Source organism: Macaca thibetana, chromosome 1, assembly GCF_024542745.1.
Source record: "Macaca thibetana thibetana isolate TM-01 chromosome 1, ASM2454274v1, whole genome shotgun sequence".
NCBI classification, from domain to species: Eukaryota; Metazoa; Chordata; class Mammalia; order Primates; family Cercopithecidae; genus Macaca; species Macaca thibetana.
The window spans coordinates 12,183,166-12,209,799 of NC_065578.1; the positions used below are offsets into that span (position 1 = coordinate 12,183,166).

Genomic DNA, 26,634 nt, shown 5'->3' on the forward strand with positions numbered 1-26,634 from the left:
GGGAGAAGGGGGAAGCAGGACTCAGCCCAAAAGCCACCCAATCATAGGCCTTCTACGATGTGATGGTTAATTTTGTGTCAACCTGACTGGGCCATGGGGTGCCCAGATATTTGGTTAAACTATTTCCAAGTGTGTCTGTGTGTTTTTGGATGGGATTAACATTTGAACAGGTGGACTGAGTAAAGCAGATCTCATCTAATCCAATAAGGGCCTGAATACAACAAAAAGGTGGAGGAAGGAAGAATCCACTGTTTTTCTACCTGACTGCTGAGCTGAGTCTTCTCCTTCCCTTGGCCTGGGACTACACCATCAGCTCTCCTGTCTCCAGCTCACCAACTGCAGATCATGGACTTCTCAGCCTCCATCATCTCCTGAGCCAATTCCTTACAATAAATCTCTGTCTGTCTGCTGTTGGTTCTGTTTCTCTGGAGAACCCTAACACACCCCACTGCCTCCGCTGGAGTGTCTTCTCCCAGTGACTCTCTGTCAACGGACCTCGTTTATTTCCTTCATGATACTTTACTTGCAATGGTAGTTTTGTTTCCCTGGTTTTATTTTGTGTGTGTGTGTGTGTTCTACCCATAAGAATGTAAAGCACAAGAGAGCAGGGAACCTGTGTTTCCTATCCAATGCATAGCCACAGTGCCTGCACCAGTACCTGGCACTTAGCAAGCACTCAATAGCTATTTATGAGGGCAAAGATGGAAGGGAGCAATGGAGGAAAGAAACAGGAACATATGATAGGAAACAATGGAGAAATGATTCTCAAAAATATCTCGAGAGTTGGTGTGAGCCCCTCATCCAAGTCTTAGCCCCCAGCCTCATCCAATGCTGCTAACACAAGCTATCTTGTATTAGCGCACTGGGGCGTAAGACTTGTTTGTTTCGTATTGTCTCTGAACCAAAGTGCTGCATTCCACATCCTGGAAAACACTGCCTGTCGTAGCCTGGGCACCAAAGCAACGTCACATACACCCTAAGGGCCACTGATGGGAGTTTTTCAGAGGCTAAGTCCCAGTGTTTTGTTTTGTTTTGTTTGTTTTTTTAACCATTTGGTTGATCCAATGCAACATGCTGCGTGGAATACTGGCCTCCAGGCAAGTTTACCCAAAGATCTGGAGATGATGAGTCCAGAACTGTGCTAACATAGAGAGTAGCTGGGAAGGGACTCAGGAAGCGGGTGATGGAGAACAACCTGTCTGTACTTCAGAAGGAAAAATGATGCTGAGCAGAGAGACCATCACAACGGTACAAAGCAACTAATTCTTCCTCTACAAGTCGCTACTGCTTAGGATAAAGATCAGGGTTTGAGTTATGTCAACCCAAAGTTTTCCCAACAAGCTTACCAAAATTAACAACAGACACCCTCTGGCCAGTTCTTAGCTTCTTCATGGGTCCATTTCAGCCACTATAACAGAATACCAGAGATTGAGTGGCTTACAAACAACAGATATTTATTTATTTCTCCCAGTTCTGGAAGCTGGAAGTCTGAGATCTGGGTGCCAGCATGGTTGGGTTCTGGTGAGGGCCTGCTTCTCGGTTCATGGGCGGCTGATTTCTTGCTGCATCCTCAAGTGTTGGAGGGGTGAAGGAGTTCTCTGGGGCCACCTTTCATGAGGGCACTAATCCCATCATTTGGGCCCCATCCTCATGACATCATCTAAACCTAATCACCTCCCCAAAGCCCCACCTCCAAATACCATCACATTGGGGATTAGGTTTCAACATATAAAATTTGGGGGGAAATAAACATTGTGTCTATTGCACACGAGTTTATTAGTTCTCAGTATAACATCCCAAGGTTGCTGAGGCCTATTATATAAAGATCAAAGTTCTCGCTCTTGTGGTGAATGACCCGAATTTGAATCATTTGAATTTGAAGGAAGGCAGATGCTTCATGATCTCCCAGTACAGGTCAGAAGAAGAGTGGCGCAAAATCGTCTTTGCCATTGAAAAGCTACCAGTCTTCATATCTCCTGGGGGAGGCTTTCAGTCATCAGCTATGAAGCCCGACTGGGTCATCCTCTCCCCCAACACACACCTCAATCTGAGAGGCAGGTTATGCTCCAGGAATAATTCCCTCCATCCTTCCTGGGCTTCTCTGCTCTGTTGATTCTAAACTCTGAGATTGGTGGTCCCAGCAGGTGTACCCAGGGGCCAAGACACGGAACAGGCTCTGTTCCGTTCACGGACAGTGGCCAGTGCTTTTCCATTTGCAGCATTTCCCTCTCTTCTTGGAGAGAGCTTCTGGTTCGGTGCTGGAGAGTAAGGAGCGGGAGGGAGGAGGTGGCTCACTCATCCTCGTCCTCGTCTTCATCCTCCGCATCTTTGTTGGGTGCACACCTCTGGAAGCACTGCACCACAGTGGCCAGGAAGAAGCTGGAGATGATGGCCGCGATGGACACAGCCACGCCGGAGAAGATGATGATGAAGAGGTCTGTGAGTGACAGGCTGAACCTACACTCGCTGAAGCTGGCCTCCGACAGCTCGCGCAGGGATATCCTCCTGCTCTCCATGGGCAGGGAGCACTGGATTTCATCAAGGCCTGAGAAAAGGCAGGCAGAGGAGAGAGGGGTTTAGACTGCAGCTCAAGGTTGCCTAAAAGTTGACAAGGCCGGTGCTTACAAAGCTAGCAATATGCAAGCATCCTCCCAAAAATAAAGGGGGGAAAAAGACTAATTTAAATGGAATTTAAACTATTAAAAAAAAGCCTTAGAGTGATCCCCATGGGAAAAACTGGAACGTGCTGGTCTTCACTGACCTATTTTCAGGGTTTTTTTTTTTTTTTTTTTTTTTTTTTTTTTTGAGACGGAGTCTGGCTCTGTCGCCCAGGCTGGAGTGCGGTGGCGCGATCTCGCCTCACTGCAAGCTCTGCCTCCCGGGTTCACGCCATTCTCCCGTCTCAGCCTCCCGAGTAGCTGGGACTACAGGCACCTGCCGGCACGACCGGCTAATTTTTAGTATTTTTCGTAGAGACAGAGTTTTACCGTATTCGCCAGGATGGTCTCAATCTCCTGACCTTGTGATCTGCCCGCCTTGGCCTCCCAAAGTTCTGGGATTACAGGTGTGAGCCACCGCGCCCGGCCTCTTTCTGTTTTGCTTTGTTTTGCTTTGTTTTGTTTTTATGAGATGGAGTCTCTGTCGCCCAGGCCGGAGTGCAATGGCATGATCTCGGCTCACCTCAACCTCCACCTCCTGGGTTCAAGTGATTCTTGTGCCTCAGCCTCCCGAGTAGCTGGGATCACAGGTGTGCGCCACCCACCTAATTTCAGTATTTTTAGTAAAGACAGCGTTTCACCATGTTGGCCAGGCTGGTCTTGAACTCCTGACCTCAGGTGATCCACCCACCTCGGCCTCCGAAAGTGCTGGAATTACAGGCCTGAGCCACCGCGCCCAGCCAGGTTTAGTACTCTTTTGATTTTGAATTACTCAGTGCGGGGATGGAAGGGCACCGTTATCTGTTTCAGGTTTAGGACCTCTGTAGACCCTAATCCAGACCCGGCTAGTAGCAGGGAGTGGAGGTTGGGGCAGATACAGTGGGATGGGTCAGTGCCAATTAGCGGATGGACCCACCACTTGGTAGTGCCATTTTCCAAGTTAGATACTGTCCTCCTTTTCACTGTCCTCTGAGTGGAAGTGAAAGGGGAGTTAGCATGGCATTGTGGGAACCCCACAACCCCGAAAGGATTTTCCCTTGACAGGGGTGGAGAACATAAGGATGTATCTGAAGGTGGCCTTCAAATAGTACTTGGTACTTGGAAGCTTGGAGGAAGCTTCCATGTGCTTAGGAGTCACCTAAAGACTGTTAAAATGCAGGTTCCGAGGCACCACCCATGGGGAATCTGATTCAGTAGGTCTGGGGTGGGTCCCCAAACTCTGTATGTTTAATAAGCATTTTTAATAACCAGGTGTTTCTGATGCTGTGTGAATCCTGAGGCCCACTTCAAGAAGCATTATTTTCTAGTTGTCAAGAGGAGGATGGGAAGGGATTTGGGAACTTCTAGGACACTCACTTCCACTAGGACCAGAGAAGCCCCCTTTTTTTTTTTCTTAATTTATGTACTTACTTATTTTTGAGACAGAGTCTCGCTCTGTTGCCCAGGCTGGAGTGCAATGGCATGATCTCGGCTCACCTCAACCTCCACCTCCTGGGTTCAAGTGATTCTTGTGCCTCAGCCTCCCGAGTAGCTGGGATCACAGGTGTGCGCCACCACACCCAGCTAATTTTTGTATTGTTAGTAGAGATGAAGTTTCACCATGTTGGCCAGGCTGGTCTCAAACTCCTGGCCTGAAGTGATCTGCCCACCTCGGCCTCCCAAAGTGCTGGAATGACAGGTGTGAGCCACCGCACCTGGCCTCAGAGGAGCCCTTCAAAACTGTGTGTTGCATGTTAGGACTGTCCTCCCAAGTTCACTTGAAGAGTGTTTGACTAACTTATGAAGATGTTTCAAACCCTCCAGCCTAGAAAAAGACCACAAGTGAGTATGTGCTAAGCAAGAACTTTATAATTACTAACATATACATGCTACGTAGACCTTACCACAGGCCAGGCACTGCTCTAAGCACCTGGCTATATCGATTCATTTAATCCTTCCAACCACTCCATGGGGGTATGTTCCATTATCATCCCCATTTTACAGACAGGGGAACAGGCTCAGAGTGGGAATGTAACTTGCCCAAAGCTGTACAGCTAGTAAGTGGCTGAGCCTGGATTACAAGTCAAGCAATCTGTCTCCAGAGACCTGGCCTGTAGCCACTATGTCTCCAAAAGGAAGGGAAAGGACAAGAAAGCCAAGAAGAGAAGCGCCAGGGATGCAGGTGATGCGGACACAGGAAAGTGATGCTTTCTTGCCATGGCTGCCATCACATGACAGTGACAGAAGCTGCCAGTCAGCTGGTGGTGTCCTAGCATAATGGGCTTATAACATTTTAGAGACACCTCCCGAGGACGGTTCCCTTATCACTAAACTACCGCTTTTAGGGAATCCCACCGGCCACCACGTGCGGTAGAAGGCAGCTTTGAGAATGACAGACAGGTGGATTCTGTACCCTTCATCTACTCATATGAATCAAAAGGGAGACCTGCCTGAGAGGTGAGAAACTGGGCACCATGAGAGGTGGCTCTCCATATGCTCATTTATTCATTTAATAAGATGTACTGGCTGGGTGTGGAGGCTCATGCCTGTAATCTCAGCACTTTGGGAGGCCGAGGTGGATGGATCACTTAAGGTCAGGAGTTCGGGACCAGCCTGGCCAACGTGGTGAAACCCTGTTTCTACTAAAAAATACAAAAATTAGCCAGGCATGGTGGTGTGTGGCTGTAATTCCAGCTACTCAGGAGGCTGAGGGACGAGAATCACTTGAACCCGGGAGGCGGAGGTTGCAGTGAGCCGAGATCGCGCCACTGCACTCCAGCCTGGGTGACAGAGTGAGACTCCATCTCAAAAAAAAAGGAAGTATTGAAGATGGGGTTTCACCATGTTGCCCAGGCTTGAACTTGTACTTTTCCTGGGCCAAGGGGTTGGTGATATACAAGGCAACTAAGTCCTCTACCCCTCAGAGAGTGTAAATTCTAGTTCAACAAGATAGACATTCATTTATGCCACCCATGTTTTTGAGTATTTGCCATGTACTAGGCCCTGGGGATACAGCAGGAAACAAAACAAAGCCTTTATGCAGCTTACATTTTAGACAATAAATGAATAGTTCAAGACATATGTAAAATGTGTAGGATGAAACAGCAGGGTAGAATGATAAAGAAAGTCTGGGACAAATAATTGTCTTTGGAAGGGATGGCCAGGAAGTATTATTTCAGTTAAGGTTGAAAGGATGAGACGAACCAGCCATGAGAAGAACACTCTAGGCAGAGACAAGAAGCTGGGAAAGAGGCCGGGTGTGGTGGCTCATGTGTACAATCCCAGCACTTTTGGAGGCCAAGATGAGAGACTCACTTAAGCTCAGGAGTTCGAGACCAGCCTGGGCAACACAGCAAGACCCTGTATCCACAAAAAATTTAAAATTTAGCCAGGTGTGGTGGTACACACCTGTAGTTCAAGCTACTCAGGAGGCTGAGGCAGGAGGATCATTTGAGCCTGGAAGACTGAGGCTATGATCATGACACTGCACTCTAGCCCAGACAACACAGTGAGACTCTGTGTCAAAAAAAAAAAAAAAAAAAAAAAAATGTTAGGAAAGAGCTCAGCATTTGGGGAACACAATGTAGCCAGGGGTAGCTTAGTGAACATAGGATAATTTAGCATTAGCTTAAGTGAGAAACACAGCATGTGTTGAGATGAAGCCCCTGATGGTTAAGGTCTCTGAATAAATATTATGAACAGAGCACCCCTCCCCATCCCCATTACCAGCCCTCCTTGGACATGAACCAAAGAAATAGCTTATGTGGTACAGAGCTGCTGAAGACTGTTTGTTACCAAGCATAATCATCCTGACTGATAGACAATACAAGCTATGTTCAAATTCAAATGATGCCCATGATTTTACAAACCTCAGTAATAAGAGAATGAATGGTATTAGAATGCATAAAGAGCTCAGATCTTTTGTTTCTGATCTGGAAGAGGAGAGGAAAATAAAGTAGTAGTAACTAATGGTCATGTTGCACTTACTATGTGCAGATCTTGTTCTAATCGCTACACACGTTTTTACTCACAACAATCTTATGAGGTTAAGTACTGTTATTATGCCCATTTCATGAATGAGAAAACTGAGAGCATTTGCATAGCTTGACTTTAGCAATACAGCTTCACAGTGATGAAGCCAGGATTTGAACTCAGCCATTTGGCTGTGGAAGCTTACTCTTATCCTTTGATTAACAAGGTGCCCTTTTCCCAGTGAGAATAGCCAGAGAGATGCAAGGCCGCCATGTTGACATGAAGCTCAACTGCCTTCAGCCACGGCGTGCCTCTGGCTTCGTTCAACTCTCAGGAAAACCTTCACCTACTCTCTTTTTTAGTGCTTCCAGGTTTCAAAAAGCTGACCCTTAACCCATTTCCAGCATCATGTGAAAATTGAAATGATGTCTTTACATCTCGCTAATTAGCAGGCTTCTGTCCTGCAAAAAGCAACCCTGCTAATTACACAGCAAGCCTGCAACCACCCTGGGGGGGTTTGTGTGTCTTTTCTTCTCCATCTCAGAAACTGAAGATGGTGGGCCGGGCGCGGTGGCTCACGCCTGTAATCCCAGCACTTTGGGAGGCCGAGACGGGCGGATCACGAGGTCAGGAGATCAAGACCATCCTGGCTAACACGGTGAAACCCCGTCTCTACTAAAAGTACAAAAAAAACTAGCCGGGCGAGGTGGCGGGCGCCTGTAGTCCCAGCTACTCGGGAGGCTGAGGTTGGAGAATGGCGTAAACCCAGGAGGCGGAGCTTGTAGTGAGCCGAGTTCGCGCCACTGCACCCCAGCCTGGGTGACAGAGCAAAGACTCCGTCTCAAAAAAAAAAAAAAAGAAAAGAAACTGAAGATGGAGGAATAGTGTCTGAGCATCCTCCTTCCTTCTGTCCTGCGCCATCTTTTATGTAGTCTACAGCCAACCCATCGATGCTTCTGTCCCATGGGAACCATTGCCTAGCAACAAGACTCTGCCGTTCCCTTCTTTGCCGGAATCAGTGTCTGCTTTATATACCCAAGGAATTAGCTGGACCAGAGCTCTGCAGGCCTCCTCAATTTACACTTGATTACTGTTTTTGACTGGTTCTTTTTCTTAAAGAGGCCAAACTTCTGCCTACTTCTGAGAATTTTAAATGTATTTGAATAAAACAGGAGAGATTTATCTTTTCAAAAATAAAAATAAAAACAGGAGCACTTTAAAACAAAGTTATACTGGGCTTTTTTTTTTTTTTTTTTCAGACACTGATGTCTTCAATGAAAAAATGGAAAAATAGCAATCAACCTGCCTCCTAACAGCCCACCCCAGCCAAAAACGTTACGAAAATAAATAAGATGGACACCAACAGACTGTGTGAAGCACAGACAGTTTCTAAAGCCAGCAGATTATCTGCAGCCTCCAAACAAGTGACAGATCATTATTTAGCTGGAGAAATTTTCTAGAAATCCTCATCTTCAGGAAGCGGTATCAACCGGAAAACAACCACAACCCAACAACGTAAGCCCACAGCGCCTGCCATTTAAATCCAACCTTTGCAAGCCACGACTTCCCAAGTCAGTTCTGGTGCCTTGAGACTCATCTTGGCATCTTTGCAAAGTGACAGTTTTAGAAAATGTCATCTCACATTTCTGTGTGGCTAGAAGAAATGGACTTGTTTGGAAAATGGTGCACACAAGCCCACCGGGGTGGGGACTTTGGAACGGCAGTGCTTAGTGGAGCTTTCATAATAAGATCCACTGACTGGATGAGCTTTCATAGCTCACAAAGGGCAGAGAAATACGAAGAGTTGGACAAAGAGAGTCTGCCAGGCAGACAGAGCCCAGCACAAGGCTGAGGGGGGTATTGCTACAAAAGCTGTCTAGAAAGGCTGTGAAGCCAACAGCACAACTCTGGACTTGGCATAGGCAGATTCCAGGGTCCCGTCTTCTCCCCTAGCGGACCCTTGGTTAGACCGAGGTTTCTCAACTTGGCCATTACTGACATTTGGGACAGGATCATTTTTTGACATAGGGCCTGTCCTGTGTCCTGTAGGATGTTTAGCTGCATCCCTGCTGGCCTCCACCCACCAGATGCCAGCAGCACACCCCACCCAGTGTGACAATCAAAACTGTCTCCAGTCCCGGTGCAGTGGCTCATGCCTGTAATCCTAGTACTTTGGGAGGCCAAGGCGAGTGGATCACCTGAGGTCAGGAGTTCGAGACCACCCTGGCCAACATGGCGAAACCCTGTCTGTACTAAAAATACAAAAATTAGCTGGGCATAGTGGCACATGCCTGTAATCCCAACTACCTGGGAGGCTGAGGCAGGAGAATTGCTTAAACCCAGGAGGTGGAGGCTGCAGTGAGCTGAGATCATACCACTGCACTCCAGTCTGGATAACAAGAGCGAAACTCCGTCTCAAAAAAAAAAAAAAAAAAAAAAAAAAAACTGTCTCTAGACACTGCTATATGTCTCCTGGATTGGGAAGGACAAAGTCACCTCAGTTGAGGATCACTGCTTTAGACTGAAATGCTCTACTAAGTATGCAGCTATTGTGTAGACTTCTAAATTTTTTTTTAAAGATGGGGTCTCGCTATATGCCCAGTGATATGGTTTGGCTGCGTCCTTACCCACATCTCACCTTGAATTATAATAATCCCCAACTGTTACGGTGGAGACAATTGAATCATGGGGTTGGTAGGTTTCCCTCAGACTGTTCTCCTGGTAGTGAATAAGTCTCACTACCATGACATTTTTATAAAGGGGAGTTCCCCTCTACCTGTGCTCTTGCCTGCCACCACGTAAGACATGAGTTTGCTCCTCATTCGCCTTCCACCATGATTGTGAGGCCTCCCCAGCCATGTGGAACTATGAGTCCATTAAACCTCTTTCCTTTATAAATCACCCAGTCTCAGGTATGTCTTTATTAGCAGCATGAGAACAGACTAATACACCCAGGCTGGTCTCGAACTGCTGTCCTCCAGCCATCCTCCCACCTCAGCTTCCCAAAGCTCTGAGATTAAAGGCATGAGCCACCAGGCCCAGCCATTAGGTGGCTATTATGGACTAAACATTTAGATCCCCAAAATGCAGATGTGGAAGCCCTAGCCCCCAGTGTGATGGTAGTTGGAGGTGAGGCCTCTGGGAGGCAGTGAGGGTTAGATGAGATTAGGTAATTAGGGTGTGGACGTCCTGATGGGATTAGTGTTATTCCTCCCCACCCCCGCAAAAGATGGACTCTCACTCTGGAGTGCAGTGGCGCGATCTCGACTCACCACAACCTCTGCTTCCTGGGTTCAAGCGATTCTCCTGCCTCAGCCTCCCGAGTAGCTGGGATTACAGGTGTGCGCCACAAGGCCCCGTTAATTTTTTTTTGTAGTTTTAGTGGAGACGGGGTTTCACCATGTTGGCCAGACTGGTCTCAAACTCCTGACCTCAAATGATCCACCCACCTTGGCCTCCCAAAGTGCTGGGACTACAGATGTGAGACACCACGTCTGGCCAGGGATTAGTGTTCTTATGGTGTTTTTGTTTGTTTGTTTTTTGTTTTTGTTTTTGTTTTTTTTGAGATGGAGTCTCGCTCTGTCACCCAGGCTGGAGTAGAGTGGCGCAATCTTGGCTCACTGCAAGCTCCACCTCCCGGGTTCACGCCATTCTCCTGCCTCAGCCTCCAGAGTAGCTGGGACTACAGGCACCCACCACCATGCCTGGCTAATTTTTTTTGTATTTTTTTAGTAGAGACGGGGTTTCACCATGTTAGCCAGGATAGTCTCGATCTCCTGACCTCGTGATCCGTCCGCCTCGGCCTCCCAAAGTGCTGGGATTACAGGCGTGAGCCACTGTACCCGGCTAATGTATTCTTATAAGAGACACCAGAGAGCTCTCCCAATCTGTCTCTTTCTCTCTCTCTCTCTCTCTCTCTCTGCCATGTGAGGACCCAGCAAGAAGGCGACCATCTGCAAGCCAGGAAGAGGGCCCTCTCCAGAGACGGAGAGGGCCCTCTCCCAGCCCTGCTGGTATCCTGATCTCAGACTTCCACCTTCCAGAACTGTGAGGAAATAAATGCCTGCTTGTTAAGCCACCAATCTATGGTGTTTTCTTATGGCAGCCTGAGAAGACTAAGATAGTAACCTTCTAAGACAGACCTATTTTTAGTCAATAAATAGACATTTAGTTATTAAATGGCTTCCTTTAATTCATGCATTTGGCGAAACAGGTGAGGCTTCATGCTACATGCCATTCAGGATACAAAAGGAAGGAAGGGAGGATGGAAGGGAGGCAGGGAGAGAAGGAGGAAGAGAGAGAGACAGAGAGAGGTGGCCCTGGCCTCATGGAGCTTAGGTCTTAGAGAAGAGGCATCAGGACACAGGCACAAAAGAGAACATTTAAAGTAGAAAGTGCAAAGCCCTGCCAGGCACAGCGGCTCACGCCTGTAATCCCAGCACTTTGGGAAGCCGAGGCTGGTGGATAGCCTGAACTCAGGAGTTCGAGACCACCCCGGGCAACATGGTGAAACCCCGTCTCTACTAAAAATACCAAAAAAAACTAACCAGGTATGGTGGCACACGCCTCTAGTCCCAGCTGCTTGGGAGGCTGAGACAGGAGAATCTCTTGAGCCCCAGAGGCAAAGGTTGCAGTGAGCCGAGATCGCGCCACTGCACTCCAGCTTGGGCTACCAAGTAAGACTCTGTCTCAGAAAAAAGAAAAAAGAAAGTGCAAAGCCCCACAGGAGAGGTCAAGGGCAAGCCCAGAGGGGGCTTTGGGGGCTGGATCAGCAGGACAGTGGAAGGGTGGGCTGGCAGGCGGCATGTGGAGGTAAGGATGGGATCCCTGCAATGTTCCTGCTTGACCTTGGAATGTTCTTTTCCCGACCCGTCCCTTCAGCTATCTAAGTTAAGAATAGCGAACGAAAGCCAATACTTCACAGCACCTGGTGTGTGCCTGGCACACTTGAAGCTTCACAGAACGTACTCGCCTTGTTTATTCCTCAGGCCAACCCGATCGGAAGGCCACTGCAAATATCCACATCTTACGGCTGACCAAACTGAGGCACAGAGAGGGCAAGTCACTTGCCCGGGGCCATGCAGCAGGGAAATACCAGAGCTGGGCCTGACCCCAGCTGGTCTGGCTCTGCAGCTTGGCCACTGCATCGTGCCTCCCATTCTCCCAGGCACAAGACCCAGGGCTGCACCAGCCTGGCCCAGCCCCTCCCAACAAGCCCCTTCGAGGCACAGTATCTTTTTAATTTTATTAATTAATTAATTTAATTTTGAGACAGAGTCTTGCTCTGTAGCCCAGGCTGGAGTGCCGTGGTGTGATCTTGGCTCACCGGAACCTCTGCCTCCCGAGCTCAGGCAATTGTCCTGCCTCAGCCTCCCGAGTAACTGGGATTACAGGTGCACGCCACCACCCCCAGCTAATTTTTGTATTTTTAGTACAGATGGGGTTTCACCATATTGGCCAGGCTGGTCTCGAACTCCTGACCTCAGGTGATCCACCTGCCTCGGCCTCCCAAAGTGCTGGGTGAAGCCATGGGGCATCCAGGGAGCACAGTTTCTGGAAACCCTTGTCAGAAGGGCTTCCTGGATGCCCCGAAAAACAGAATGGAGAGATGCTGCCCATGTTAGGGTTAGGACGGACCCCAGGCTGGGCCACTGTACCTCCTGGTGCCTGTGTGACCCTGGGCCAGGCCTAGCCACCCTGAGTGCCACCTGGAGGTGACACTGTGAACATGAAACAAGGGAATATCTGAAAAGCTCTCACCACAGTACCTGGCCACACACGTACTCAAGAACCCTGTGGTTAGCATTGTTCAGATTTTTGAAGTTGCAGACTGAGCCTGCATCTGACTCCAGATATATGAGGATGGTGCCCGTGTTAGGGTGCTCCAGAGAAACAGAACCAACAGGGAGGAGAGGAGCGGGGAGTGGAGGAGCAGGGAGGAGTGCGGAGGCGAGGGGAGGAGAGGGGAGAGGGAGCGAGCACGCGTGTGCGTGTGCGCGCGCGCGTGTGTGTGTGTAGAGAGATTTATTATAAGTACCTCTAGTCATTCCTCTGCTCAACCACCCTCAGTGGCTCCCCATCTCTCTTAAAATGAAATCCACAGTCCGTATCATCCCTGCTAAACCCCTCCACTCTGCCTTGCTCGCCGTTCCTCAAACACCCCGGCAGAGGCCGTGCCCTCGCGGCCTCTGCACCTGCCTGCTCTGCCTGGCTCACTCCTTCCCTTTCTTCAGGCGACTCTAGGCGGTCACCTTCTCAAAGAGGCCTCCCTGCCTCCATTCAAAGCAGGTGCTCTCCCCACCCCATCATCCTCCATCTCCCCCTTCCTTCTTTAGTTTTCTCTGCGCAGGTATTTATTTTCTGCCTCCCTGCTCCTCCCCCACCCCCAGGTCGGCTATGTGAGGTCCAGCATTTTGTTTTGTTCCCTGCTGTATACCTAGGACTAGAACTTGTAAATGATATTTTTGAATCAACCTATGAATAAAGACAGGATCAGAGAACATGGCTTAGATGTGTGGCCACAAAGGAGTTCTGAAGCCAGCTCCCCTATCAGACAGGTGGATCCCCAGTGGCCGATGGTGCTGGACCGGCACAGGCCCCTGCCTTCCAGGACAAAAGTTCTTTTCCCCAAATTCACCAGCAGGTAACTTGCAACTCTCTGGAGGAGAGAGAAGCTGTGTATGTTTTCATGCTTTCCTCTCTTGGGAGGCGGAAATTCTCATTGATCTTTGGAAACAGAGTGGAGATGCATCAGCCAGCCTCTCCTGCAGCCTCACCATAGGCCAGATATTCTTCTAAGCACCCTGCATTGCCTGCACGCCTTTCGTCTACAAAACAAATTCTGTGGCTGGTCCTGGGAGGATCCTGGTTCGCAGATAAGCAAACTGAACAGTTATGTTACCTGCTTGAGGTTATCCAGCTAAGAATGGAAGAGCCAAGATCTAGAATCAGGTGATCTCACTCTAGTGCCTATGCAGTTAGCCAGTACCCTTTCCTGTTGCCTTAAGAATGCTTGCACAGGCTGGGCGCAGTGGCTCACACCTGTAATCCCAGCACTTTGGGAGGCTGAGGCAGGCAGATCACTTGAGGTCAGGAGTTCAAGACCAGCCTGACCAACATAGAGAAACCCCGTCTCTACCAAAAATACAAAATTAGCCAGGCATGATGGTGCATGCCTGTAATCCCAACTACTCAGGTGGCTGAGACAGGAGAATCGCTTGAACCTGAGAGGCAGAGGTTGTGATGAGCCGAGACTGTGCCACTGTACTCCAGCCTAGGCAACAAAAGCAAAACCTCGTCTTAAAAAAAAAGAAGAAGAAGAATGCTTGCACAAGTTATTGCCAGGACACTAAGACCCAGAGGGTCCTATAATGATGCCAAAGCTGCACAATGTCTTGTCAACCTGGTTTGGGGCCCATGCTACCTCCATTGGTGGCCTGAGCCTGGAGTACTCAGGGCAAAGAGCACTAAAAGGTCATTCTAGGAGGGTTGAATGCTGTGTTTGTTTTTTGGGCTGCTGTTACAAATTACCACAAACTGAGGGGCTTAAAACAAATTTATTATCTCATAGTTTTAGAGGCCAGGATTCTGAAATCAAGGTGTCAGCCAGGCTGGGCTCCCTCTGAAGGCTCTGGGGAGAATCCTTCCTGGACTCCTCCAGCTTCTGGTGGTTCCTCTTTTTTTTGTTTTTTTTTTTTCTTGAGATGGAGTCTCGCTGTGTCCCCAGGCTGGAGTGCAGTGGTGCAATCTAAGCTCACTGCAACCTCTGCCTCCCGGGTTCAAGCGATTCTCCTGCCTCAGCCTCCCGAGTAGGTGGGATTACAGGTGCCCGCCACCACGCCCAGCTAATTTTTGTATTTTTAGTAGAGATGGGGTTTCATCACGTTGGCCAGGCTGGTCTCAAACTCTTCTGGTGGTTCTTGACATCCTTTGGCTTATGCCTGCCCCTCCCTCTGTCTCCACACGGCCTCTGCTCTGAGTCTCCAATTTGCAAGTCTCCTCTGCCTTTCCCTTACAAGGACATCTGCCATTGGATTTGGGACAGTCCTACCCTCAATCCAGGATGACCTCATCTCCAGATCCTTCATTTAATTACATTTGTAAAGACCCTTTTTCCAAAAACAGGTCACATTCATAGGCGCCAAGGCTTAGGACTTGGACAAGCCTTTTCAGGGGAGGCAGTTCAACCCACTATAGGTATCACATATTTCATAGCCACCTGTTGCCCCCTGGCTTCTCCCCCTTCATCTCTCCTGAGGCAAATTCCCAGCTTCTTTTGGGGCAATCACTTCTCACCCATTAAATATGTCTTGGTGCCCTTCCTTCCTTCCTTTCCTTCCTTCCTTCCTTCCTTCCATCTTTCTTTCTTTCTTTCTTTTTCTTTTTTTTGAGACAGGGTCTCACTCTGTCACCCAGGCTGGAGTGCAGCGGCATGGTCATGGCTCACTGCAACCTCCACCTCCTGGGTTCAACCAATCTTCCCACCTCAGCCTCTCAAGTAACTGGGGCTACAGGCACGCGCAACCACACCGGGCTAATTTTTGTATTTTTAGTAGAGACAAGATTTCGCCATGTTGCCCAGGCTGGTCTTGAACTCCCAGACTCAAGTGATCCACCTGCCTCAACCTCCTAAAGCGCTGGGATTACAGGTGTGAGCCACTGCACCTAGCTTAACTTTCTTAAAATGTGTGGCCCTCTCCTGGCATAGAGGATGGTACCCAACCCACACTGAGCCAGAGTCTGTCTGTCCCAGGACACTGAGTCTTGGGTGGATTGACTGAATAGAAGGCTGGAACCCGTTCAGTCCAGCCAGCAGCCCCGCCCTGGAGAAACTGTCCATTCGTTCTGCGTTCTCCACCTGCAGAGCTACCCCATTCTCTTCTGAGCCTGCCTCTCCAGGCTTCTCTTCAGTTCTGTGAACTATCTGACATCCCTGCAACAAATTCCTTCCCTCCCTACATTAGACAGAATTGGCTTCTGTTTATGCTCAAGACACCCAACCGATGGATTCTAGGACAATGGAATTCAAGAACGAGTTGGGCTCCTGTCCTAACTGTCAGCCTTTGTCCCACAGCCACAGATCATTTAACTGGGTCCTGCTGTTCTATAAAACACGAGGGCTTCGGCAGGCAGCGGGAGTCATGCGGCTCACCTCCCCACAATGGGCAGGCTCAACTAGTGGGAAGTTGACCTCCTACCTTTCGTCTTGTGATGGGTCTACCTCCAACCCACTGAAACCAAAGTGGGCTCCATCTCATTCCGGCCTAGGCAGAACAGGGCCCGCAGCACCCTCCCCTTATAACCACGACTTCCTTCTCTTCCAGGGCACATTCAGAAGAGACAGGCATCTCCCTTGTGCAGGGCGGCTCGGTGGCCTGCCTGTCACCACCTGTCTGGACTCCCTCCCCTTGAGTGATGCCTTCTCCCCAGCGGCTGACACCTGAGCTGGAGAGGGTGAGGAGCTGCCATTCTCCAGAAATAGACAGTGACACAGCGGATGTTAGACTGAGATTAATCTCTTGCACCGGACCGGCCCCTTGCCAACAAACAGGCCTGCAGCCAGAGGATCTCTCAGGGCCTTTCCCCTCGTCTGGCCTCCTGGGAACTGCGTAACTCAGATTAACAACAGGCTCTGGTAAGCACTTTTTGTCATTAAAAATATATTTTTGTTTTCCTAACTCCACTTATTAGGCAAAGCTCACATATATACTGAGACAATAAAAACAATCAAAGAGAAGGTAGAATTAAAAAAAAAACAGTTAACACTTGGCTTATACCTTTCTAGACTGTGTGTGTGTGTGTGTGTGTGTGTGTGTGTGTGTGTGGTGTGTGTATGTATGTACATAAAACTACCAAGTAGAAATATACTCCACCACTCTGTCGGATAACCATACTGGGAACATCTTTCCATTCAACAAATATAATTATATCATTTTTAATGGCTGCAGGGTATTTTACTGTGTAGATGAGCCATGATTTACTTACCCAACCCCAGGATGTTTCCAGTTTTCTCTCTTAGAACTAATGCTGCTATGAACAGCCTTGCACACATTTTTTTTCTTTTTTCTGAGACGGAGTCCTGCTCTGTCACCTAGGCTGGAGTGCAGTGGTGGTGGGATCTCAGCTCACTGCAACCTCCGCCTCCCGGGTTCAAGCAATTCTCCTGCCTCAGCTCCTGAGCAGCTGGAATTACAGGCACTTGCCACCATGCCTGGCTAATTTTTGTATATTTAGTAGAGACGGGGTTTTACCATGTTGGCCAGGCTGGTCTTGAACTCCTGACCTCGTGATCCGCCCGCCTCGGCCTCCCAAAGTGCTGGGATTACAGGCATGAGCCACCGCGCCTGGCTGAACACATTCTTAATTATTTCCCTAAGATACATTCCCACAAGTTGAAGGTTGTGGGTGAGTCCTTGAACTTGTGCCAACACTGGATTTTGTCACTCTTTCATCTTTATCAATCTGATAAGCCATGAAAGGGTATATTGTTGATTTGGTTTGCATTTATCTGGTTATCAGGAGAGCTGAACGTTGTATTACGTGCTTAGTGGAAACTTGGATGTGTCCTTCTGTGAACTGCCTGCCCAGGAGCTGTGACATGAGCTTTGCAAGTCTTCCCAAGGTGAGAGGCCATCGTGCAAAGGGGGAATTGGAGAGAAATACGGTGGATCCAGCCCACCCAACCCCACCCATTTCCACAAACTTCAACTTGTGGGACTGTGTCTTGGGGAAATCATGAAGAATGTGGGCAAGGCTGTTCACAGCAGCATTGCTTCTAGGAGAGAAAACTGGAAACCTCCCGGGACTGAGTAAATCGTGGCTCATCTACACAATAAAATATCCTGCAGCCATTACTGCAGCTACAACTTCAGGGAAGGCAGGTTCTTCCTCCCATGGCCTAGAGGAAGGACCAACATGGAAGGTTCTCCAGGGACCACTGGGCATTGGTCCCTCTGCTCTTGGCAAGAGCTTACTACTCCCCGTCACTCTCTTCTGCCTTCCCTCCCTGGCTAAGAGAGCCCAGCCTATGCTGGTAGAATACCTTCCCCTGCCCTCCCTGCCAGCCTCCAGGAACTCCAATCCCAAAGGCCCAGGAAATAACAGCGGCTTTTTGGCCTTTCAGGCCACAGCCAGCCTTGGTTTCACAGTATCATAGAGGATCTGAAGCCACCTTTGGTATTTCTCACTTCCCCTCCCTCCCTACCCCTCTCCCTTATTTTACAGATGAGAGGCCCAGAGAACTTGGGCAATTTGTCTAAGGTCACTTGGAGTCTAGACTGGAACCCAGGTCTCCTGACTCCCTGTGTAGTGCTCTGCCCAGGCACCAGGTCCTTAATTCGCCCTGAGCATCTGGGGAAGCTGCACGTGCTACGGTCGCTGCTGCAGCTGCTTCAAGCCGCAGAAAAATATTATTCGTAAGGAGGCAGCTGAGAGGGGACCGCAGGGCTTGCTCCTCTCCTGGGGACACGGGTGCCAGGAACACCAGCTCTAATTTCTGATAGTGCTGACCTGTGTTCTCCACCACCACTTTCATTAAATATCGACAGTGGCATAGGGCAAAAATTCCCAATTAAACTCCCATCTCGCCTCCACCGCAGACACTTCGTCTGATTGAGTAATAAGCTGATTTTGCTAAGAGGAAGCTGCATCTGCAGCTTTGGGTCAAGGGTTCACCCTGGCTTGTCCTGGCTCCACAGAGTGTGTCCTGTAGAAGGGGCAGTGCAGTAACGGGGACCCTGCACCAGGGGTGTGACCTGTGTCTGAATGCCACACGCTAGCCTGAGTCCCACCCCTCATCTTAAAACCCTGACATCAGTCACACACATAAGCAAGGAAAACCGACTGACCGTTCATGTGATTTTTATAATCTGTCCTTCCCCTGGTAATAAACGAGCAGAGGATGATCATAGAATTTTCTTTGTTTGTTTGTTTTTGAGACAGAGTCTCGCTCTGTCGCCCAGGCTGGCATGCATTGGTGCAACCTTTACTCACCGTAACCTCTGCCTCTCGGGTTAAAGCCATTCTCCTGCCTCAGCCTCCTGAGTAGCTGGAATTACAGGCACCTGCCACCATGCCTGGCTAATTTTTGTATTTTTAGTAGAGATGGGGTTTCACCATGTTGGCCCGGCTGGTCTTGAACTCCTGACCTCAAGTGATCTGCCTGCCTCGACCTCCTAAAGTGCTGGGATTATAGGCATGAGCCACTGCACCTGGCCTTATAGATAATTATATTCTTGGGAAGGAAGCAAGAGTTTCCACTATTCCCTCTGATGTCACAATCACCCCTGTCATCTTGACCATCCCTGCCACTGCTGCTCCCATCACCTCCCCATGTCCACCCCCACCCCCACCCGCTCCATCATCCAAAATAAACACTTCCTATGAGTTGAGCCCTAGGCTGAGTACTAGGGAACTAACCTGTGTCTGGTGGCTACAGATTATCTGGTTAGAGAGAACCTTCTGGTTAGGCAGTGTGAAGAAATCCAGGAATGGTCCATGAGTCTCGTACCTCCCATAGGCTGTCATGGTGCTCAGAGCTCCACACGGCCTCTGGATGGTCAGGCACCCACTGTGGCTCCCTCCCAGGCCTGCCCTTCTAAAGTCTCCATGGTCCCAAGTTCATCTGTAATGGTGGGCTCACCAGCACGCTGGAAGCAGAGACGTGTTATGTGTCTCAGGATATGCAGGGGTGTGTGTCCCCTCCCATGACACTGTCAAGCAGGCATCCTAATGGGAAGTAACATTTCTAGAAACTCCTGCTATTTATCAGGAACTACAATGAGTACTTCCCAGTTACCATTCAACCCCTTTGTCCAACAACCCTTCAGGGCATTGGTTCTCCGCTGGGGGTGATCTTGCCCATCAGGGGGATTTGTCGATGTCTGGAGACATTTTTGGTTGTCACCCTGGGTGGGGCACCAGTAGCATCTGGAAGGTGGAAGACAAGGATGCCATGGAACATCCCATACTGCACAAGACAGCACCCACAACACAGAAGTAGCCAGCCTCACTCACACAGCAGCTGTGCTGAGTGTGACATGCCCTGCCTTGGGGTATTTTTTAAATCCAGTTCAAAAATTTTTATTTTTCATTTTTTAGACAGGGTCTTACTCTGTCGCCCAGGCTGGAGTGCAGTGGCATGATCTCAGCTCACTGCAGCCTCAACCTCTTGGGCTCAGGCGATCCTCCCACCTCAGCCTCCTGAGTGACTGGGATGACAGTCATGTGTGACTCCTGGCTAATTTTTTGTATTTATTTGTAGAGACAGGGTTTAGCCATGTTGCCCAGGTTGGCCAAAACAAATTTTTGTTGTTGTTGTTGTTGAGACAGAGTCTTGCTCTGTCGCCCAGGCTGCAGTGCAGTGGCGCAATCTCGGCTCACTGCAAGCTCCGCCTCCCGGGTTCACGCCATTCTCCTGCCTCAGCCTCAAGAGTAGCTGGGACTACAAGCACCTGCCACCACGCCCAGCTAATTTTTTGTATTTTTAGTAGAGACAGGGTTTCACCGTGTTAACCAGGATGGTCTCAATCTCCTGACCTCGTGAACTGCCCGCCTCGGCCTCTCAAAGTGCTGGGATTATAGGCATGAGCCACCATGCCCGGCCCCCAAAATAATTTTAATTGTGGTAAAATTTATAACACAACAATGTGAAGGTAGCTTCATGCTAGAGAAACAAACTGTCCACTTGAAAATGGCTAAGATGATATATTTAAATCTTAGCTATTTTCTTTTTTTTTTTTTTTTTTTTACGGAGTCTCGCCCTGTCACTCAGGTTGGAGTGCAGTGGTGACATCTCGGCTCACTGCAACCTCTGCCTCCCAGGTTCAAGTGATTCTCCTGCCTCAGCCTCCAGAGTAGCTGAGATTACAGGTGTGTGCCACCATGCCCAGCTAATTTTTGTATTTTTAGCAGAGACGGGGTTTCATCATGCTGGCCAGGCTGGTCTCGAACTCCTGACCTCAGGTGATCCACCCACCTCAGCCTCCTAACGTGCTGGGATTACAGGCGTGAGCCCCAGCGCCCAGCCAAATCTTAGCCATTTTCAGGTGGAGAGTTTCTCTAGCGTTGTTACATTCACATCGTTGTGCAATCATCACCACCATCCACCTCCAGAACTCCTTCCATCTTCCCAAACTGAAAGTCTGTCCACATTAAACACTAACTCCCCATTCCCCCTCCTCCCAGGCACAGGCAAATATTATTCTACTTTCTCTTCTATGAGTTTGACTATTCTAGGTACTGCATAGAAGTGAAATCATACAATATTTGTCCTTTTGTGATTAATTTCACGTAGAATAATGTCCTCAAGGTTCATCCATGTTGTAGTACATGTCAGAATTCCCTTGCTTTTTAAGGCTGCACAATAATCCATTTCATGGATAGACAATATGTTGTTTTTACATTTAATAGGAGGAAAAATATAATGTAAAAAATAGAGAAAATTTTCATTCTTAAAAAAAGCACTTTTGGCCGGGTGCGGTGGCTCACGCTTGTAATCCCAGCACTTTGGGAGGCTGAGGCAGGTGGATCACCTGAAGTCAGGAGTTTAAGACCAGCCTGGCCAACATGGCGAAACCCCATCTCTACTAAAAATACAAAAATTAGCCGGGCGTGGTGGTGGCAGGTGCCTGTAATCCCAGCTGTTCGGGAGGCTGAGGCAGGAGAATCGCTTGAACCTGAAAGGTGGAGGTTGCAGTGAGCAGACATCGCACCACTGCACTCCAGCCTGGTCGACAGAGCGAGACTTCATCTCAAAAAAAAAAAAAAAAAAGCGGGGGGGCACTTTTAAAAAACATACTATTACCCAGCCCTGAAACTCTATGAATTCTTCTCTTACTCATCCAGGACCTGTTTGACTGGCGCCTCTGTAGACCCAGCAGATCTCAAGCCAACATAACATAGCGTTCCCAATTGTATCACAAAGATGTAACGCATCTCTGCTCTGCCACTCCCCTCTCTCCTCTGACCCAGGCCTAACCTCTGACCACGTGAGGCCTGTGTCTCTTGGGAGTTCCCTGGGAGCCACGCTGTCCCTGGGATGGGGATTCTCCCTCTGTGTCTGTGCTGTGTGTGAGTTACTCCAGGGATATCTTCCTGTGAATGCCAGCATCTCAGCCTCAGCTCACGAAGTGCTCTCTACGCTTCAAATAGCTGCAAAACTATTTACCAATAAAAGTAATTCCAGGCCGGACGCGGTGGCTCACGCCTGTAATCCCGGCACTTTGGGAGGCCGAGGCGGGCGGATCACAAGGTCAGGAGATCGAGACCATGGTGAAACCCCGTCTCTACTAAAAATACAAAAAACTAGCCGGGCGTGGTGGCGGCGCCTGTAGTCCCAGCTACTCGGGAGGCTGAGGCAGGAGAATGGCGTGAACCCGGGAGGCGGAGCTTGCAGTGAGCCGAGATTGCGCCACTGCACTCCAGCCTGGGCGACAGAGCAAGACTCCGTCTCAAAAAAAAAAAAAAAAAAAGTAATTCCGATTTTCCTGGCAAGTCGGAAATCAAGTTGCTTTTTTTTTTGTTTTGTTTCTGTATATATAATTTTTCTAGCAGCAAGGGCCATGGTAGACCTAGGTTCCCAGCAGCAGATATCTGCACCTGGTGGTCTTAGCGGGGTTCAATACTGCAGCAACTGCTGTCACCAGGGCCAGAGTTGTGGTAGGGGAAGTGGCCTCGAGGTGGGGCCTTTGGGGTGGACAAGGGGAGGTTTCATGAGAAATGAGCTACACAGGTGGAGGAGACCTCACCATTATCTGACCTTCTACTGTCACAGGTGGGGACACAGCAGTGAGGTTACTTCCCTGGAGGAGATACAGACCGACCCTCTAAGTCGTCCACATGCTAATCCTCAGAATCTGTGAATATGCTGCCTTGCAAGGCAGAAGCGGCTTTGCCGATGTGATTAGATTAAGGTTCTTGGGATTGGGGGATGATCCTGGATTTGCAGGCAGTCCTGATAGAATCACGAGGGTCCTTATAAGAGGGAGGCAGGAGGATCAGAGTGGGAGAAAGAGATATGCCGATGTAGAGAGAGGTCACGGGGAGGTGCCCAAGAGCCGGGGGGTGCCGGCACCCTGTAACCTGGAAAGGCAAAAGGACACAGACATTGTGATTTTAGCCTGTAAGACACATTTTGGGCTGGGCACAGTGGCTCATGCCTGTAATCCCTGCATTTTGGGAGGCTGAGGTGGGTAGACCACAAGGTCAGGACTTCGAGACCAGTCTGCCCAACATGGTGAAACCCCGTATCTACTAAAAATACAAAAATTAGCTAGGCGTGGTGGCGAGCTCCTGTAATCCCAGCTAATCGGGAAGTTGAGGCAGGAGAATCACTTGAACCCAGGAGGCAGAGGTTGCAGTGAGCTGAGATGGCGCCACTGCACTCCAGCCTGGGCAACAGAGGGAGACTCCATCTCAAAAAAAAAAAAGAAAAAAAAAAGACGCATTTTGGACATCTGACCTCCAGAACTGGAAGATAACAGATTTGTGTCATTAGAAGCCCTACAACGTGGTCGTTTGTTCCAGCAGTAATAAGAAACTCACACGTACCCCTAGGTCACACAGTGAGTCAGTGGCAGAGCTGAGCCCAGGAGCCAGGTGTCCGCACTCTCAGTTCCACCCATGTTCAGCAGTTCGTCATTGAGACACATCTGTGGCTCAGTGTGAGCCTCAGGAACTGGGTCCTTTGAGTGTTAACACTCACTGACTGCAGTGACAATACCAGTGGCATTGATGTGCTCTGTGTGCCAGGCACTGTGCTAGACTTTATTTATTTATTTATTTTTCATTTCTTCCTTGCTATATAATGTGGTAGGCTTTTTACAGGGATTCTCTCTCTGGCCCTCATGGTAGATTTGTGAATTTTTTTTTTTTTTTGAGACGGAGTCTCGCTCTGTCGCCCAGGCTGGAGTGCAGTGGCGCAATCTCGGCTCACTGCAAGCTCCGCCTCCTGGGTTCACGCCATTCTCCTGCCTCAGCCTCCCAAGTAGTTGGGACTATAGGCGCTAGCCACTATGCCGAGCTAATTTTTTTGTATTTTTTGTAGCCACTACGCCGGGCTAATTTTTTTGTAACACGGGGTTTCACTGTGTTAGCCAGGATGGTCTCCCATCTCCTGACCTTGTAATCCGCCCACCTCGGCCTCCCAAACTTTGGTTTCCAAAGTGCTGGGATTACAGGCGTGAGCCACTGCACCCGGCCTTGTGACTATTTTTGTCCACTTTTTATACATTAGAAAACTGAAGCACATAGCGGTGAAGCAGTTTGCCCAGGCTCACACAGCTGGTAAATAAAGGCACTGAATTTAAACGATGGTGGATCGAAATCAAAAGTCTGTGTTCCTAGCCACTGTGATGTATCTATCCCCCTCTAAGGGGTGCCATGCAATATGAGGGGAGCAGTGCTGAACCAGGAACTGGGGGGCTTGGCTCTTGCCTCGGCTTCTCACTAGTTCGCTGTGTGACTTTGTGCAAGTCACTTGGTCTCTCTGAGCTGTGGTTTCCTACCTGAAAATGAAGAAAGGCAGGTTATGTGACCCTACAGTCTACGCATGTGTCTTCTGGAATGTTGGCTCCACGAGGGCAGAGCCATGGTCGGCCTCGCTATGTCCTAGGCAGCTGGACTTAAATTTGCTTTCGGCAGGTGTTTGGTCTGCTCTGGTTTCTGCTTATATGTTCAGGTCACCTTTGGTTTAGCCCCTACGAGGCCAGGTTCTGAAGCAGGGAAGCTAAGTTTGGCTCTCAGCCTAAAGCAGGAGCCATGGACACAAGGGGGTGGGGATACAAGTTTCTGCTATGCGATTTGAGACCACAGAAGAATCAGGGACAAAGATCCTGGAACCAGTCTCTCTGAAGCGTGGAGCAGACGCAAGACAAATATTCATGAAGGAAAGAATGAGGATGAGCTGGTGACATACACGGTGGGATAGCCCCAGTGTGTCTGGGAGCCCAGGCTGCACGGGTCCACAGGAAGAGCTGTAGAAGGTCAGTATTCTGGCTCAAGGGTAGCTGAACATAAACTAGATGTACGTGATACATATTTAGAAGCCGATTCTGGTTGCTGGTGGGTGATCCAATTTCTGACAAGGATCCGGTGTGAGCAGAATGAGACCTGAGACGTGCAAGAGGCTGGGAGCTTTGCATGTCCTCTGCTGCAGGCTTAAGGGCTCTGTCTATTTAGGTTCAGAAAGGAACGTGGTGGAGACAGGGAGGGAGGGAAGAGGAGTGACTGCTCTGGGTATCAAAGGAGGCACAGTCACTGGTTTATAAGCACTCTGGACCCTCCTTCAAGACCTACTCCTTTGGCCAGCAGAACCAGAATAGGAACCCCAGAAAGAATCACAGGACTCAAGCACCCTGGGCAGAAATCCCACCTGATATGTGATGCTCCTTGCAGCACCACTAAAAAGTGGTCATCTGGACTCTGCTCGAATGCCCCTAGTGATGGCAACCTCATTACCTCCCAAAGGCAGCCCATTTTCAGAGCCCTAATGCAGTTAGACAGTTCTCATTATGGTACATCGAATTCTGTTTCCCTGTAGCTCCCAATCATGGGCCCATCTTCTGAGGTCAGAACAAGTCTCCGGTGTTCAGTGACAGCCCCTCAGGCGCCTGTAGACAGGCATTATGTTCTTCCAAGTCTCTACTCTTGAGAGTTGAACATCAATTGTCCTGTATCAGCACAGTCTTACTCTCCGAATACAAAGAGTGTCTGACATTTTCTAATGAACAGGAAACCCAGGTAACGGCTTACAAATTGTGATTAGAAGGGGTCTGGGGGCCTCAACCTTCCTACTCTCCGAACACCCCTATCCAAGCATCACCATGTCTGAGAGTCTATACAAACTCATGCCTCAATGATCGACAGCGCTTATCAGATATATATATAATATTATATATAATATAATATATAATATAATATATATTATATATATATACATTATATATGTATAAATTACATATGATTATATATACATATATTATATATATATAATATATATATATAATGGAGAGAGAGAAAGAGAAAGAGAGTCTCTCGTTCTGTCACCCAGGCTGGGGTGCAGTGGCAAGATCCTAGCTCACTGTAATCTCAAACAATCCTGGCCTCAAGTGATCCTCTTGCCTCAGCTTCCCAAGTAGCTGGGACTACAGGTGTGTGCCACCAAACCTAGCTATTTTAAAAAAATTTTTTTTGTAGAGATAGGGTTTCACTATGTTTCCTAGGCTGGTCTCAAACTCCTGGGCTCAAGCAATCCTCCCGCCTCAGGCTCCCAAGTGCTGGGATTACAGGCGTGAGCCACCTCACTCAGCCCCCTTCTGTCTTGACTGCATTTATCTCTGGTTAAGCCTCAAGTTGCTAACACTCCAGCAAGAACCAGTTGACCATACTGGCTTCTCTCAGCAAGGGACAGTTCTGGAGGCCTATTTCTCTCCATTTCTCCTCCCTTTGCCTTGGCTCAGCATCCACCCACCATGTCATTCATCCCTTCAACGCATACGTATGGAACACCTACAAGCGTGGTCCTAGCACTGTGGCTAAAACACTGAACAGAACAGACAAGGCCATGCTCTTGTGGCTATAACTAAGTGAAACAGATGATGGGTAAATGAGTAAAATGTATAATATGACCCATAGGGACTGGTGCAACAGGAAGAAGAGGAGCAGGGAGACAGGGAAGGAGAGCCAGAGGCAGTGGGGTACAGGGTGCAATAGGGCTGCGGCTCAGGGATAAGGTGGCATTTGAGAAAGGGTCTGAGAGGAGGGAGGGGCCTAGTCATGCTGACACCCAGAGGGAGGTCATCCTGGCAGAGGAAGTAGCAGGTGCAAAGGCCCTGAGGTAAGGAAGTACCTGATGAGCTTCAGGAATGACAAGGAATCTGGGGTGCCCAGGCCAGCGTGAATGAAGGGAGAAGAGCAAGAAATTTGATCAGAAAGGAACTAGGAGGAGGACAGATCACAGGAGGCCTTGTGAGCCGCTGGAAGGACTTTTACTTCTGCTCTTCACGATATGGGAGCCCCTGGAGAGCTC

The 26,634-nt window shown here is 49.0% G+C and overlaps 2 protein-coding genes across 2 annotated transcripts in view; both read right to left on the reverse strand.

Annotated features, from left to right (window-relative positions):
* Positions 1-26,634, reverse strand: part of DHRS3 (dehydrogenase/reductase 3) — a 1,035,619-nt gene that overhangs the window by 416,359 nt on the left and 592,626 nt on the right. The gene's annotated exons all lie outside the window — the stretch shown is intronic.
* LRRC38 (leucine rich repeat containing 38) overlaps positions 1,434-26,634 on the reverse strand; it is a 43,390-nt gene continuing 18,189 nt past the window's right edge. Inside the window, exon 2 of the mRNA XM_050788861.1 lies at positions 1,434-2,545. Within this exon, the coding sequence (XP_050644818.1) occupies positions 2,292-2,545 (254 nt within the window). The 3' untranslated portion in view covers positions 1,434-2,291. The remainder of the gene's footprint in view (positions 2,546-26,634) is intronic.